A 16,256-nucleotide genomic window follows, 5' to 3' on the forward strand; every position below is an offset into this window, starting at 1 on the left:
TGGTTTTGGAAAAAGATTTATTTAGGGATAAAATTTATGTTAAACATGCATTTTTCTTTCATTTAAATATGAATATATATGGAGTCACAGTTTTCAAATATTCTTGTCAGCTTTGATTTTACTGTATTCTTTGTGCTTCTGTATTCTAACACAAGACAACAGAATAAATATGTTGAAAGAAGATTAATTAGAAATCAGCATAAAAATGTAATTAAAAATGTTAAGATTATCTGTTAAACTTTAATATTTTGCATTTGTGAAAAAAATAACATGTTAAAGGAATAGTTTTACATTACATAACTAGTTGTTTAAAAATTAGATGATTGACATCAGACTGGTACTCTTACGTTATTAGGTTATGATGATTAACAGGAAAAACACATTTTCCAAATACACACATATTAATATAACTAAAAAGTAAAACAAATGGTAAATGGACAGATTTTTATGTAGCACTTTTCTTGCCTCTCATTTTTTCTTTGGACATCCTTGCTTGCAGTAGGCACAATAACGGGAGCAAAAGCGATAACAGGAAAGTCTGAGCTGACAGAGGAGTCCAGGAGATCTCTCTGGTGCTGCTTCAGATTCTTCTACCTTTATTTGCTCTTGATAGATATTTGGAGAATCTAGTTGAACTGTTTGATTAGCTTTGTTGCTAGTTGTCAGTGTCTTAGACGCTTTGTTTTGTATGTGGAATTTCTCAATCTCACTAAGCATGCGGACCTTAAGTTGTTGGAGCTCGGTATATTTTTCATCAAGTGATTTGTGATCTCCATCCCTGCTACTTACAGATAAAAACGTATTACTTTGCCCATGTTCCAACATTTTTCTTGTTTTCTCAACTGATGTTTTTTCTTTCTGAAATATTGATCTCCTAACAAAATGATTGATCACCTTTACTCTTTTATCCATATTGTTTCTCATTTTTTGACCTCTGAGCTTCATCTGATTTATCTCATTTCGTTCTATTCTAGTGTCCTTCCAGATTTGTTTCAAAAACTCAGTTTTTAAAATTCCCTTCTGTGTGAAGTCATCTTCTTCTGCTGACAAGATGGACAACGTTGCAAGCTTTGTTTTCTTGACATTTCCAAATTCTTCACCTTCTCCTACTAGCAGCAGACCTTCCTTGTCAGGTGTCAAGTATCTTTTGCTTCCTTCAAGATTACCTGTAACATCCTTCATCCTCTGCTTAAATTCATGTTCATTAGTCTCTTCATCCTGATGCTCATGTAAGCATTCTTTTACAACATCCTCAGTTTGGATTGCTTTGTCAAACGTTGTCTTAAACACATGTTTCTTTTGTTGTTGTATCTTGTCATAATCTGCAGTAATTTTAATTTTCTGCTTATGAATTCTGACACAGTTTTGTTCATATGTAGAGATCACTTGTAATATTTTTTCATTTTCCCCCTCTACTCTCTTAATATATGTCGGTAAGTCTTGATGAATCAGTCTATTTAGTTTTCCTATAAGGTTTCTTGTAGAAATTGTAACACTACTGAGGAAATCCTCTCTGGATTGTACATCAGACAGTTCACCTTTCAGGGATTTCCTCGCAATTAGTTTCACTTCCAGAATCTCTAGTGATTTCATTTCATCCATGACTTGGTCTCCTCTCATTTCCATCTCAGACCGCTCTTCTTCCATATTTCTCCTTTCCTTCAACAACAGTTCTCGTTCTTTGGCAATGTCAGTCTTCATCTCTTTCACCTCTTCTTTTTCTTCACTCATGATTTCCTTTGCACGTTCAAGCTCTTCTTGCTTCTTCTTCAGATTCCTCATCAGACTCTCCACTTTTGCTCTTTCACTCTGTATTTCCTTTTTCATGATTTCCACTTCTTTTGTTTGTCTTCTGAGGTCATCTTCCTTGACTTTTTCTTCATTATGTGTTAAGAATATCTTGCTTAAAATGTCTTCAAGTCTTTCTTTTTCCGTTTGAACCTGAAGGATACAAATTTTAATCTTGGCTTTTTCTTCATTTGTCTCATGTAACAGCCTGTTTACATGTTCCATCTTATTGAGCAGTTCAAGCTTCATGATTTCCATTGAGTCTCTTTCTTCTTTTATATTTTGTTTCTTTTCTTCCAATATTTCAGATTGTTTCTTGATGTCACACATCAACACCTTCAAATCCATTTTCTCTTTATTCAGCACCTCACTTTCTCTCTCCAGATCTTCTCTGTCGTGTCTCAGATCTTCTTTCAGTTTATCAAGATCTCGTTTGTCCAGTTCAAACTGCTGCTTCCATTCATTTTCTGTGCATTCTCTCTTGGTGACCATGTCTGAAAGGATACTTCTCACACCTTCCTTTTCTCTCTCTAACATTTCAGTGAAACAGCGAATGCTTTCTTTCAGTTCGTCTTGGGTTGTAAGTTTTTCTTCCAACACTGTTTGCAGCCTTGACCTGTTGTCAACATTTTGTAGTAATCTCTCCATTTTGGCTTTTATATCCTCCTTCAGTTGTTGAAGTTTCACTTTCAGAATCTCTAGTGATTTCATTTCATCCATGACTTGGTCTCCTCTCATTTCCATCTCAGACCGCTCTTCTTCCATATTTCTCCTTTCCTTCAACAACAGTTCTCGTTCTTTGGCAATGTCAGTCTTCATCTCTTTCACCTCTTCTTTTTCTTCACTCATGATTTCCTTTGCACGTTCAAGCTCTTCTTGCTTCTTCTTCAGATTCCTCATCAGACTCTCCACTTTTGCTCTTTCACTCTGTATTTCCTTTTTCATGATTTCCACTTCTTTTGTTTGTCTTCTGAGGTCATCTTCCTTGACTTTTTCTTCATTATGTGTTAAGAATATCTTGCTTAAAATGTCTTCAAGTCTTTCTTTTTCCGTTTGAACCTGAAGGATACAAATTTTAATCTTGGCTTTTTCTTCATTTGTCTCATGTAACAGCCTGTTTACATGTTCCATCTTATTGAGCAGTTCAAGCTTTATGATTTCCATTGAGTCTCTTTCTTCTTTTATATTTTGTTTCTTTTCTTCCAATATTTCAGATTGTTTCTTGATGTCACACATCAACACCTTCAAATCCATTTTCTCTTTATTCAGCACCTCACTTTCTCTCTCCAGATCTTCTTTCAGTTTATCGAGATCTCGTTTGTCCAGTTCAAACTGCTGCTTCCATTCATTTTCTGTGCATTCTCTCTTGGTGACCATGTCTGAAAGGATACTTCTCACACCTTCCTTTTCTCTCTCTAACATTTCAGTGAAACAGCGAATGCTTTCTTTCAGTTCGTCTTGGGTTGTAAGTTTTTCTTCCAACACTGTTTGCAGCCTTGACCTGTTGTCAACATTTTGTAGTAATCTCTCCATTTTGGCTTTTATATCCTCCTTCAGTTGTTGAAGTTTCACTTTCAGAATCTCTAGTGATTTCATTTCATCCATGACTTGGTCTCCTCTCATTTCCATCTCAGACCGCTCTTCTTCCATATTTCTCCTTTCCTTCAACAACAGTTCTCGTTCTTTGGCAATGTCAGTCTTCATCTCTTTCACCTCTTCTTTTTCTTCACTCATGATTTCCTTTGCACCTTCAAGCTCTTCTTGCTTCTTCTTCAGATTCCTCATCAGACTCTCCACTTTTGCTCTTTCACTTTGTAATTCCTTTTTCATGATTTCCACTTCTTTTGTTTGTCTTCTGAGGTCATCTTCCTTGACTTTTTCTTCATTATGTGTTAAGAATATCTTGCTTAAAATGTCTTCAAGTCTTTCTTTTTCCGTTTGAACCTGAAGGATACAAATTTTAATCTTGGCTTTTTCTTCATTTGTCTCATGTAACAGCCTGTTTACATGTTCCATCTTATTGAGCAGTTCAAGCTTCATGATTTCCATTGAGTCTCTTTCTTCTTTTATATTTTGTTTCTTTTCTTCCAATATTTCAGATTGTTTCTTGATGTCACACATCAACACCTTCAAATCCATTTTCTCTTTATTCAGCACCTCACTTTCTCTCTCCAGATCTTCTCTGTCGTGTCTCAGATCTTCTTTCAGTTTATCAAGATCTCGTTTGTCCAGTTCAAACTGCTGCTTCCATTCATTTTCTGTGCATTCTCTCTTGGTGACCATGTCTGAAAGGATACTTCTCACACCTTCCTTTTCTCTCTCTAACATTTCAGTGAAACAGCGAATGCTTTCTTTCAGTTCGTCTTGGGTTGTAAGTTTTTCTTCCAACACTGTTTGCAGCCTTGACCTGTTGTCAACATTTTGTAGTAATCTCTCCATTTTGGCTTTTATATCCTCCTTCAGTTGTTGAAGTTTCACTTTCAGAATCTCTAGTGATTTCATTTCATCCATGACTTGGTCTCCTGTCATTTCCATCTCAGACCGCTCTTCTTCCATATTTCTCCTTTCCTTCAACAACAGTTCTCGTTCTTTGGCAATGTCAGTCTTCATCTCTTTCACCTCTTCTTTTTCTTCACTCATGATTTCCTTTGCACGTTCAAGCTCTTCTTGCTTCTTCTTCAGATTCCTCATCAGACTCTCCACTTTTGCTCTTTCACTCTGTATTTCCTTTTTCATGATTTCCACTTCTTTTGTTTGTCTTCTGAGGTCATCTTCCTTGACTTTTTCTTCATTATGTGTTAAGAATATCTTGCTTAAAATGTCTTCAAGTCTTTCTTTTTCCGTTTGAACCTGAAGGATACAAATTTTAATCTTGGCTTTTTCTTCATTTGTCTCATGTAACAGCCTGTTTACATGTTCCATCTTATTGAGCAGTTCAAGCTTCATGATTTCCATTGAGTCTCTTTCTTCTTTTATATTTTGTTTCTTTTCTTCCAATATTTCAGATTGTTTCTTGATGTCACACATCAACACCTTCAAATCCATTTTCTCTTTATTCAGCACCTCACTTTCTCTCTCCAGATCTTCTCTGTCGTGTCTCAGATCTTCTTTTAGTTTATCAAGATCTCGTTTGTCCAGTTCAAACTGCTGCTTCCATTCATTTTCTGTGCATTCTCTCTTGGTGACCATGTCTGAAAGGATACTTCTCACACCTTCCTTTTCTCTCTCTAACATTTCAGTGAAACAGCAAATGCTTTCTTTCTGTTTGTCTTGGGTTGCAAGTTTTTCTTCCAACACTGTTTGCAGCCTTGACCTGTTGTCAACATTTTGTAGTAATCTCTCCATTTTGGCTTTTATATCCTCCTTCAGTTGTTGAAGTTTCACTTTCAGAATCTCTAGTGATTTCATTTCATCCATGACTTGGTCTCCTCTCATTTCCATCTCAGACCGCTCTTCTTCCATATTTCTCCTTTCCTTCAACAACAGTTCTCGTTCTTTGGCAATGTCAGTCTTCATCTCTTTCACCTCTTCTTTTTCTTCACTCATGATTTCCTTTGCACGTTCAAGCTCTTCTTGCTTCTTCTTCAGATTCCTCATCAGACTCTCCACTTTTGCTCTTTCACTCTGTATTTCCTTTTTCATGATTTCCACTTCTTTTGTTTGTCTTCTGAGGTCATCTTCCTTGACTTTTTCTTCATTATGTGTTAAGAATAACTTGCTTAAAATGTCTTCAAGTCTTTCTTTTTCCGTTTGAACCTGAAGGATACAAATTTTAATCTTGGCTTTTTCTTCATTTGTCTCATGTAACAGCCTGTTTACATGTTCCATCTTATTGAGCAGTTCAAGCTTTATGATTTCCATTGAGTCTCTTTCTTCTTTTATATTTTGTTTCTTTTCTTCCAATATTTCAGATTGTTTCTTGATGTCACACATCAACACCTTCAAATCCATTTTCTCTTTATTCAGCACCTCACTTTCTCTCTCCAGATCTTCTCTGTCGTGTCTCAGATCTTCTTTCAGTTTATCAAGATCTCGTTTGTCCAGTTCAAACTGCTGCTTCCATTCATTTTCTGTGCATTCTCTCTTGGTGACCATGTCTGAAAGGATACTTCTCACACCTTCCTTTTCTCTCTCTAACATTTCAGTGAAACAGCGAATGCTTTCTTTCAGTTCGTCTTGGGTTGTAAGTTTTTCTTCCAACACTGTTTGCAGCCTTGACCTGTTGTCAACATTTTGTAGTAATCTCTCCATTTTGGCTTTTATATCCTCCTTCAGTTGTTGAAGTTTCACTTTCAGAATCTCTAGTGATTTCATTTCATCCATGACTTGGTCTCCTGTCATTTCCATCTCAGACCGCTCTTCTTCCATATTTCTCCTTTCCTTCAACAACAGTTCTCGTCCTTTGGCAATGTCAGTCTTCATCTCTTTCACCTCTTCTTTTTCTTCACTCATGATTTCCTTTGCACGTTCAAGCTCTTCTTGCTTCTTCTTCAGATTCCTCATCAGACTCTCCACTTTTGCTCTTTCACTCTGTATTTCCTTTTTCATGATTTCCACTTCTTTTGTTTGTCTTCTGAGGTCATCTTCCTTGACTTTTTCTTCATTATGTGTTAAGAATATCTTGCTTAAAATGTCTTCAAGTCTTTCTTTTTCCGTTTGAACCTGAAGGATACAAATTTTAATCTTGGCTTTTTCTTCATTTGTCTCATGTAACAGCCTGTTTACATGTTCCATCTTATTGAGCAGTTCAAGCTTTATGATTTCCATTGAGTCTCTTTCTTCTTTTATATTTTGTTTCTTTTCTTCCAATATTTCAGATTGTTTCTTGATGTCACACATCAACACCTTCAAATCCATTTTCTCTTCATTCAGCACCTCACTTTCTCTCTCCAGATCTTCTTTCAGTTTATCAAGATCTCGTTTGTCCAGTTCAAACTGCTGCTTCCATTCATTTTCTGTGCATTCTCTCTTGGTGACCATGTCTGAAAGGATACTTCTCACACCTTCCTTTTCTCTCTCTAACATTTCAGTGAAACAGCGAATGCTTTCTTTCAGTTCGTCTTGGGTTGTAAGTTTTTCTTCCAACACTGTTTGCAGCCTTGACCTGTTGTCAACATTTTGTAGTAATCTCTCCATTTTGGCTTTTATATCCTCCTTCAGTTGTTGAAGTTTCACTTTCAGAATCTCTAGTGATTTCATTTCATCCATGACTTGGTCTCCTGTCATTTCCATCTCAGACCGCTCTTCTTCCATATTTCTCCTTTCCTTCAACAACAGTTCTCGTCCTTTGGCAATGTCAGTCTTCATCTCTTTCACCTCTTCTTTTTCTTCACTCATGATTTCCTTTGCACGTTCAAGCTCTTCTTGCTTCTTCTTCAGATTCCTCATCAGACTCTCCACTTTTGCTCTTTCACTCTGTATTTCCTTTTTCACGATTTCCACTTCTTTTGTTTGTCTTCTGAGGTCATCTTCCTTGACTTTTTCTTCATTATGTGTTAAGAATATCTTGCTTAAAATGTCTTCAAGTCTTTCTTTTTCCGTTTGAACCTGAAGGATACAAATTTTAATCTTGGCTTTTTCTTCATTTGTCTCATGTAACAGCCTGTTTACATGTTCCATCTTATTGAGCAGTTCAAGCTTTATGATTTCCATTGAGTCTCTTTCTTCTTTTATATTTTGTTTCTTTTCTTCCAATATTTCAGATTGTTTCTTGATGTCACACATCAACACCTTCAAATCCATTTTCTCTTCATTCAGCACCTCACTTTCTCTCTCCAGATCTTCTTTCAGTTTATCAAGATCTCGTTTGTCCAGTTCAAACTGCTGCTTCCATTCATTTTCTGTGCATTCTCTCTTGGTGACCATGTCTGAAAGGATACTTCTCACACCTTCCTTTTCTCTCTCTAACATTTCAGTGAAACAGCGAATGCTTTCTTTCAGTTCGTCTTGGGTTGTAAGTTTTTCTTCCAACACTGTTTGCAGCCTTGACCTGTTGTCAACATTTTGTAGTAATCTCTCCATTTTGGCTTTTATATCCTCCTTCAGTTGTTGAAGTTTCACTTTCAGAATCTCTAGTGATTTCATTTCATCCATGACTTGGTCTCCTGTCATTTCCATCTCAGACCGCTCTTCTTCCATATTTCTCCTTTCCTTCAACAACAGTTCTCGTTCTTTGGCAATGTCAGTCTTCATCTCTTTCACCTCTTCTTTTTCTTCACTCATGATTTCCTTTGCACGTTCAAGCTCTTCTTGCTTCTTCTTCAGATTCCTCATCAGACTCTCCACTTTTGCTCTTTCACTTTGTAATTCCTTTTTCATGATTTCCACTTCTTTTGTTTGTCTTCTGAGGTCATCTTCCTTGACTTTTTCTTCATTATGTGTTAAGAATATCTTGCTTAAAATGTCTTCAAGTCTTTCTTTTTCCGTTTGAACCTGAAGGATACAAATTTTAATCTTGGCTTTTTCTTCATTTGTCTCATGTAACAGCCTGTTTACATGTTCCATCTTATTGAGCAGTTCAAGCTTTATGATTTCCATTGAGTCTCTTTCTTCTTTTATATTTTGTTTCTTTTCTTCCAATATTTCAGATTGTTTCTTGATGTCACACATCAACACCTTCAAATCCATTTTCTCTTTATTCAGCACCTCACTTTCTCTCTCCAGATCTTCTCTGTCGTGTCTCAGATCTTCTTTCAGTTTATCAAGATCTCGTTTGTCCAGTTCAAACTGCTGCTTCCATTCATTTTCTGTGCATTCTCTCTTGGTGACCATGTCTGAAAGGATACTTCTCACACCTTCCTTTTCTCTCTCTAACATTTCAGTGAAACAGCGAATGCTTTCTTTCAGTTCGTCTTGGGTTATAAGTTTTTCTTCCAACACTGTTTGCAGCCTTGACCTGTTGTCAACATTTTGTAGTAATCTCTCCATTTTGGCTTTTATATCCGCCTTCAGTTGTTGAAGTTTCACTTTCAGAATCTCTAGTGATTTCATTTCATCCATGACTTGGTCTCCTCTCATTTCCATCTCAGACCGCTCTTCTTCCATATTTCTCCTTTCCTTCAACAACAGTTCTCGTTCTTTGGCAATGCCAGTCTTCATCTCTTTCACCTCTTCTTTTTCTTCACTCATGATTTCCTTTGCACGTTCAAGCTCTTCTTGCTTCTTCTTCAGATTCCTCATCAGACTCTCCACTTTTGCTCTTTCACTCTGTATTTCCTTTTTCATGATTTCCACTTCTTTTGTTTGTCTTCTGAGGTCATCTTCCTTGACTTTTTCTTCATTATGTGTTAAGAATATCTTGCTTAAAATGTCTTCAAGTCTTTCTTTTTCCGTTTGAACCTGAAGGATACAAATTTTAATCTTGGCTTTTTCTTCATTTGTCTCATGTAACAGCCTGTTTACATGTTCCATCTTATTGAGCAGTTCAAGCTTTATGATTTCCATTGAGTCTCTTTCTTCTTTTATATTTTGTTTCTTTTCTTCCAATATTTCAGATTGTTTCTTGATGTCACACATCAACACCTTCAAATCCATTTTCTCTTTATTCAGCACCTCACTTTCTCTCTCCAGATCTTCTTTCAGTATATCAAGATCTCGTTTGTCCAGTTCAAACTGCTGCTTCCATTTTTTTTCTGTGCATTCTCTATTGGTGACCATGTCTGAAAGGATACTTCTCACACCTTCCTTTTCTCTCTCTAACATTTCAGTGAAACAGCGAATGCTTTCTTTCAGTTCGTCTTGGGTTGTAAGTTTTTCTTCCAACACTGTTTGCAGCCTTGACCTGTTGTCAACATTTTGTAGTAATCTCTCCATTTTGGCTTTTATATCCTCCTTCAGTTGTTGAAGTTTCACTTTCAGAATCTCTAGTGATTTCATTTCATCCATGACTTGGTCTCCTCTCATTTCCATCTCAGACCGCTCTTCTTCCATATTTCTCCTTTCCTTCAACAACAGTTCTCGTTCTTTGGCAATGTCAGTCTTCATCTCTTTCACCTCTTCTTTTTCTTCACTCATGATTTCCTTTGCACGTTCAAGCTCTTCTTGCTTCTTCTTCAGATTCCTCATCAGACTCTCCACTTTTGCTCTTTCACTTTGTAATTCCTTTTTCATGATTTCCACTTCTTTTGTTTGTCTTCTGAGGTCATCTTCCTTGACTTTTTCTTCATTATGTGTTAAGAATATCTTGCTTAAAATGTCTTCAAGTCTTTCTTTTTCCGTTTGAACCTGAAGGATACAAATTTTAATCTTGGCTTTTTCTTCATTTGTCTCATGTAACAGCCTGTTTACATGTTCCATCTTATCGAGCAGTTCAAGCTTTATGATTTCCATTGAGTCTCTTTCTTCTTTTATATTTTGTTTCTTTTCTTCCAATATTTCAGATTGTTTCTTGATGTCACACATCAACACCTTCAAATCCATTTTCTCTTTATTCAGCACCTCACTTTCTCTCTCCAGATCTTCTCTGTCGTGTCTCAGATCTTCTTTCAGTTTATCAAGATCTCGTTTGTCCAGTTCAAACTGCTGCTTCCATTCATTTTCTGTGCATTCTCTCTTGGTGACCATGTCTGAAAGGATACTTCTCACACCTTCCTTTTCTCTCTCTAACATTTCAGTGAAACAGCGAATGCTTTCTTTCAGTTCGTCTTGGGTTGTAAGTTTTTCTTCCAACACTGTTTGCAGCCTTGACCTGTTGTCAACATTTTGTAGTAATCTCTCCATTTTGGCTTTTATATCCGCCTTCAGTTGTTGAAGTTTCACTTTCAGAATCTCTAGTGATTTCATTTCATCCATGACTTGGTCTCCTCTCATTTCCATCTCAGACCGCTCTTCTTCCATATTTCTCCTTTCCTTCAACAACAGTTCTCGTTCTTTGGCAATGCCAGTCTTCATCTCTTTCACCTCTTCTTTTTCTTCACTCATGATTTCCTTTGCACGTTCAAGCTCTTCTTGCTTCTTCTTCAGATTCCTCATCAGACTCTCCACTTTTGCTCTTTCACTCTGTATTTCCTTTTTCATGATTTCCACTTCTTTTGTTTGTCTTCTGAGGTCATCTTCCTTGACTTTTTCTTCATTATGTGTTAAGAATATCTTGCTTAAAATGTCTTCAAGTCTTTCTTTTTCCGTTTGAACCTGAAGGATACAAATTTTAATCTTGGCTTTTTCTTCATTTGTCTCATGTAACAGCCTGTTTACATGTTCCATCTTATTGAGCAGTTCAAGCTTTATGATTTCCATTGAGTCTCTTTCTTCTTTTATATTTTGTTTCTTTTCTTCCAATATTTCAGATTGTTTCTTGATGTCACACATCAACACCTTCAAATCCATTTTCTCTTTATTCAGCACCTCACTTTCTCTCTCCAGATCTTCTTTCAGTTTATCAAGATCTCGTTTGTCCAGTTCAAACTGCTGCTTCCATTCATTTTCTGTGCATTCTCTCTTGGTGACCATGTCTGAAAGGATACTTCTCACACCTTCCTTTTCTCTCTCTAACATTTCAGTGAAACAGCGAATGCTTTCTTTCAGTTCGTCTTGGGTTGTAAGTTTTTCTTCCAACACTGTTTGCAGCCTTGACCTGTTGTCAACATTTTGTAGTAATCTCTCCATTTTGGCTTTTATATCCTCCTTCAGTTGTTGAAGTTTCACTTTCAGAATCTCTAGTGATTTCATTTCATCCATGACTTGGTCTCCTGTCATTTCCATCTCAGACCGCTCTTCTTCCATATTTCTCCTTTCCTTCAACAACAGTTCTCGTTCTTTGGCAATGTCAGTCTTCATCTCTTTCACCTCTTCTTTTTCTTCACTCATGATTTCCTTTGCACGTTCAAGCTCTTCTTGCTTCTTCTTCAGATTCCTCATCAGACTCTCCACTTTTGCTCTTTCACTTTGTAATTCCTTTTTCATGATTTCCACTTCTTTTGTTTGTCTTCTGAGGTCATCTTCCTTGACTTTTTCTTCATTATGTGTTAAGAATATCTTGCTTAAAATGTCTTCAAGTCTTTCTTTTTCCGTTTGAACCTGAAGGATACAAATTTTAATCTTGGCTTTTTCTTCATTTGTCTCATGTAACAGCCTGTTTACATGTTCCATCTTATTGAGCAGTTCAAGCTTCATGATTTCCATTGAGTCTCTTTCTTCTTTTATATTTTGTTTCTTTTCTTCCAATATTTCAGATTGTTTCTTGATGTCACACATCAACACCTTCAAATCCATTTTCTCTTTATTCAGCACCTCACTTTCTCTCTCCAGATCTTCTCTGTCGTGTCTCAGATCTTCTTTTAGTTTATCAAGATCTCGTTTGTCCAGTTCAAACTGCTGCTTCCATTCATTTTCTGTGCATTCTCTCTTGGTGACCATGTCTGAAAGGATACTTCTCACACCTTCCTTTTCTCTCTCTAACATTTCAGTGAAACAGCGAATGCTTTCTTTCAGTTCGTCTTGGGTTGTAAGTTTGTCTTCCAACACTGTTTGCAGCCTTGACCTGTTGTCAACATTTTGTAGTAATCTCTCCATTTTGGCTTTTATATCCTCCTTCAGTTGTTGAAGTTTCACTTTCAGAATCTCTAGTGATTTCATTTCATCCATGACTTGGTCTCCTGTCATTTCCATCTCAGACCGCTCTTCTTCCATATTTCTCCTTTCCTTCAACAACAGTTCTCGTTCTTTGGCAATGCCAGTCTTCATCTCTTTCACCTCTTCTTTTTCTTCACTCATGATTTCCTTTGCACGTTCAAGCTCTTCTTGCTTCTTCTTCAGATTCCTCATCAGACTCTCCACTTTTGCTCTTTCACTTTGTAATTCCTTTTTCATGATTTCCACTTCTTTTGTTTGTCTTCTGAGGTCATCTTCCTTGACTTTTTCTTCATTATGTGTTAAGAATATCTTGCTTAAAATGTCTTCAAGTCTTTCTTTTTCCGTTTGAACCTGAAGGATACAAATTTTAATCTTGGCTTTTTCTTCATTTGTCTCATGTAACAGCCTGTTTACATGTTCCATCTTATTGAACAGTTCAAGCTTGATGATTTCCATTGAGTCTCTTTCTTCTTTTATATTTTGTTTCTTTTCTTCCAATATTTCAGATTGTTTCTTGATGTCACACATCAACACCTTCAAATCCATTTTCTCTTTATTCAGCACCTCACTTTCTCTCTCCAGATCTTCTTTCAGTTTATCAAGATCTCGTTTGTCCAGTTCAAACTGCTGCTTCCATTCATTTTCTGTGCATTCTCTCTTGGTGACCATGTCTGAAAGGATACTTCTCACACCTTCCTTTTCTCTCTCTAACATTTCAGTGAAACAGCGAATGCTTTCTTTCAGTTCGTCTTGGGTTGTAAGTTTTTCTTCCAACACTGTTTGCAGCCTTGACCTGTTGTCAACATTTTGTAGTAATCTCTCCATTTTGGCTTTTATATCCTCCTTCAGTTGTTGAAGTTTCACTTTCAGAATCTCTAGTGATTTCATTTCATCCATGACTTGGTCTCCTGTCATTTCCATCTCAGACCGCTCTTCTTCCATATTTCTCCTTTCCTTCAACAACAGTTCTCGTTCTTTGGCAATGTCAGTCTTCATCTCTTTCACCTCTTCTTTTTCTTCACTCATGATTTCCTTTGCACGTTCAAGCTCTTCTTGCTTCTTCTTCAGATTCCTCATCAGACTCTCCACTTTTGCTCTTTCACTTTGTAATTCCTTTTTCATGATTTCCACTTCTTTTGTTTGTCTTCTGAGGTCATCTTCCTTGACTTTTTCTTCATTATGTGTTAAGAATATCTTGCTTAAAATGTCTTCAAGTCTTTCTTTTTCCGTTTGAACCTGAAGGATACAAATTTTAATCTTGGCTTTTTCTTCATTTGTCTCATGTAACAGCCTGTTTACATGTTCCATCTTATTGAGCAGTTCAAGCTTCATGATTTCCATTGAGTCTCTTTCTTCTTTTATATTTTGTTTCTTTTCTTCCAATATTTCAGATTGTTTCTTGATGTCACACATCAACACCTTCAAATCCATTTTCTCTTTATTCAGCACCTCACTTTCTCTCTCCAGATCTTCTCTGTCGTGTCTCAGATCTTCTTTTAGTTTATCAAGATCTCGTTTGTCCAGTTCAAACTGCTGCTTCCATTCATTTTCTGTGCATTCTCTCTTGGTGACCATGTCTGAAAGGATACTTCTCACACCTTCCTTTTCTCTCTCTAACATTTCAGTGAAACAGCGAATGCTTTCTTTCAGTTCGTCTTGGGTTGTAAGTTTTTCTTCCAACACTGTTTGCAGCCTTGACCTGTTGTCAACATTTTGTAGTAATCTCTCCATTCTGGCTTTTATATCCTCCTTCAGTTGTTGAAGTTTCACTTTCAGAATCTCTAGTGATTTCATTTCATCCATGACTTGGTCTCCTGTCATTTCCATCTCAGACCGCTCTTCTTCCATATTTCTCCTTTCCTTCAACAACAGTTCTCGTTCTTTGGCAATGTCAGTCTTCATCTCTTTCACCTCTTCTTTTTCTTCACTCATGATTTCCTTTGCACGTTCAAGCTCTTCTTGCTTCTTCTTCAGATTCCTCATCAGACTCTCCACTTTTGCTCTTTCACTTTGTAATTCCTTTTTCATGATTTCCACTTCTTTTGTTTGTCTTCTGAGGTCATCTTCCTTGACTTTTTCTTCATTATGTGTTAAGAATATCTTGCTTAAAATGTCTTCAAGTCTTTCTTTTTCCGTTTGAACCTGAAGGATACAAATTTTAATCTTGGCTTTTTCTTCATTTGTCTCATGTAACAGCCTGTTTACATGTTCCATCTTATTGAACAGTTCAAGCTTTATGATTTCCATTGAGTCTCTTTCTTCTTTTATATTTTGTTTCTTTTCTTCCAATATTTCAGATTGTTTCTTGATGTCACACATCAACACCTTCAAATCCATTTTCTCTTTATTCAGCACCTCACTTTCTCTCTCCAGATCTTCTCTGTCGTGTCTCAGATCTTCTTTCAGTTTATCAAGATCTCGTTTGTCCAGTTCAAACTGCTGCTTCCATTCATTTTCTGTGCATTCTCTCTTGGTGACCATGTCTGAAAGGATACTTCTCACACCTTCCTTTTCTCTCTCTAACACATCAGTGAAACAGCGAATGCTTTCTTTCAGTTCGTCTTGGGTTGTAAGTTTTTCTTCCAACACTGTTTGCAGCCTTGACCTGTTGTCAACATTTTGTAGTAATCTCTCCATTTTGGCTTTTATATCCTCCTTCAGTTGTTGAAGTTTCACTTTCAGAATCTCTAGTGATTTCATTTCATCCATGACTTGGTCTCCTCTCATTTCCATCTCAGACCGCTCTTCTTCCATATTTCTCCTTTCCTTCAACAACAGTTCTCGTTCTTTGGCAATGTCAGTCTTCATCTCTTTCACCTCTTCTTTTTCTTCACTCATGATTTCCTTTGCACGTTCAAGCTCTTCTTGCTTCTTCTTCAGATTCCTCATCAGACTCTCCACTTTTGCTCTTTCACTCTGTATTTCCTTTTTCATGATTTCCACTTCTTTTGTTTGTCTTCTGAGGTCATCTTCCTTGACTATTTCTTCATTATGTGTTAAGAATATCTTGCTTAAAATGTCTTCAAGTCTTTCTTTTTCCGTTTGAACCTGAAGGATACAAATTTTAATCTTGGCTTTTTCTTCATTTGTCTCATGTAACAGCCTGTTTACATGTTCCATCTTATTGAGCAGTTCAAGCTTCATGATTTCCATTGAGTCTCTTTCTTCTTTTATATTTTGTTTCTTTTCTTCCAATATTTCAGATTGTTTCTTGATGTCACACATCAACACCTTCAAATCCATTTTCTCTTTATTCAGCACCTCACTTTCTCTCTCCAGATCTTCTTTCAGTTTATCAAGATCTCGTTTGTCCAGTTCAAACTGCTGCTTCCATTCATTTTCTGTGCATTCTCTCTTGGTGACCATGTCTGAAAGGATACTTCTCACACCTTCCTTTTCTCTCTCTAACATTTCAGTGAAACAGCGAATGCCTTCTTTCAGTTCGTCTTGGGTTGTAAGTTTGTCTTCCAACACTGTTTGCAGCCTTGACCTGTTGTCAACATTTTGTAGTAATCTCTCCATTTTGGCTTTTATATCCTCCTTCAGTTGTTGAAGTTTCACTTTCAGAATCTCTAGTGATTTCATTTCATCCATGACTTGGTCTCCTGTCATTTCCATCTCAGACCGCTCTTCTTCCATATTTCTCCTTTCCTTCAACAACAGTTCTCGTTCTTTGGCAATGTCAGTCTTCATCTCTTTCACCTCTTCTTTTTCTTCACTCATGATTTCCTTTGCACGTTCAAGCTCTTCTTGCTTCTTCTTCAGATTCCTCATCAGACTCTCCACTTTTGCTCTTTCACTTTGTAATTCCTTTTTCATGATTTCCACTTCTTTTGTTTGTCTTCTGAGGTCATCTTCCTTGACTTTTTCTTCATTATGTGTTAAGAATATCTTGCTTA

At 36.7% G+C, this 16,256-nt stretch overlaps 1 protein-coding gene across 1 annotated transcript in view; it reads right to left on the minus strand.

Annotated features, from left to right (window-relative positions):
• The window catches only part of LOC146378686 (uncharacterized), a 38,458-nt gene continuing 22,202 nt past the window's right edge, over positions 1 to 16,256 (minus strand). Inside the window, exon 3 of the mRNA XM_084941604.1 lies at positions 1 to 16,256. This exon is cut by the window's right edge and continues 14,932 nt beyond it. Within this exon, the coding sequence (XP_084797730.1) occupies positions 469 to 16,256 (15,788 nt within the window). The 3' untranslated portion in view covers positions 1 to 468.

Source organism: Perissodus microlepis, chromosome 10 (assembly GCF_051167445.1).
Source record: "Perissodus microlepis isolate ML-2025 ecotype Zambia chromosome 10, ASM5116744v1, whole genome shotgun sequence".
Lineage (NCBI taxonomy): Eukaryota > Metazoa > Chordata > Actinopteri > Cichliformes > Cichlidae > Perissodus > Perissodus microlepis.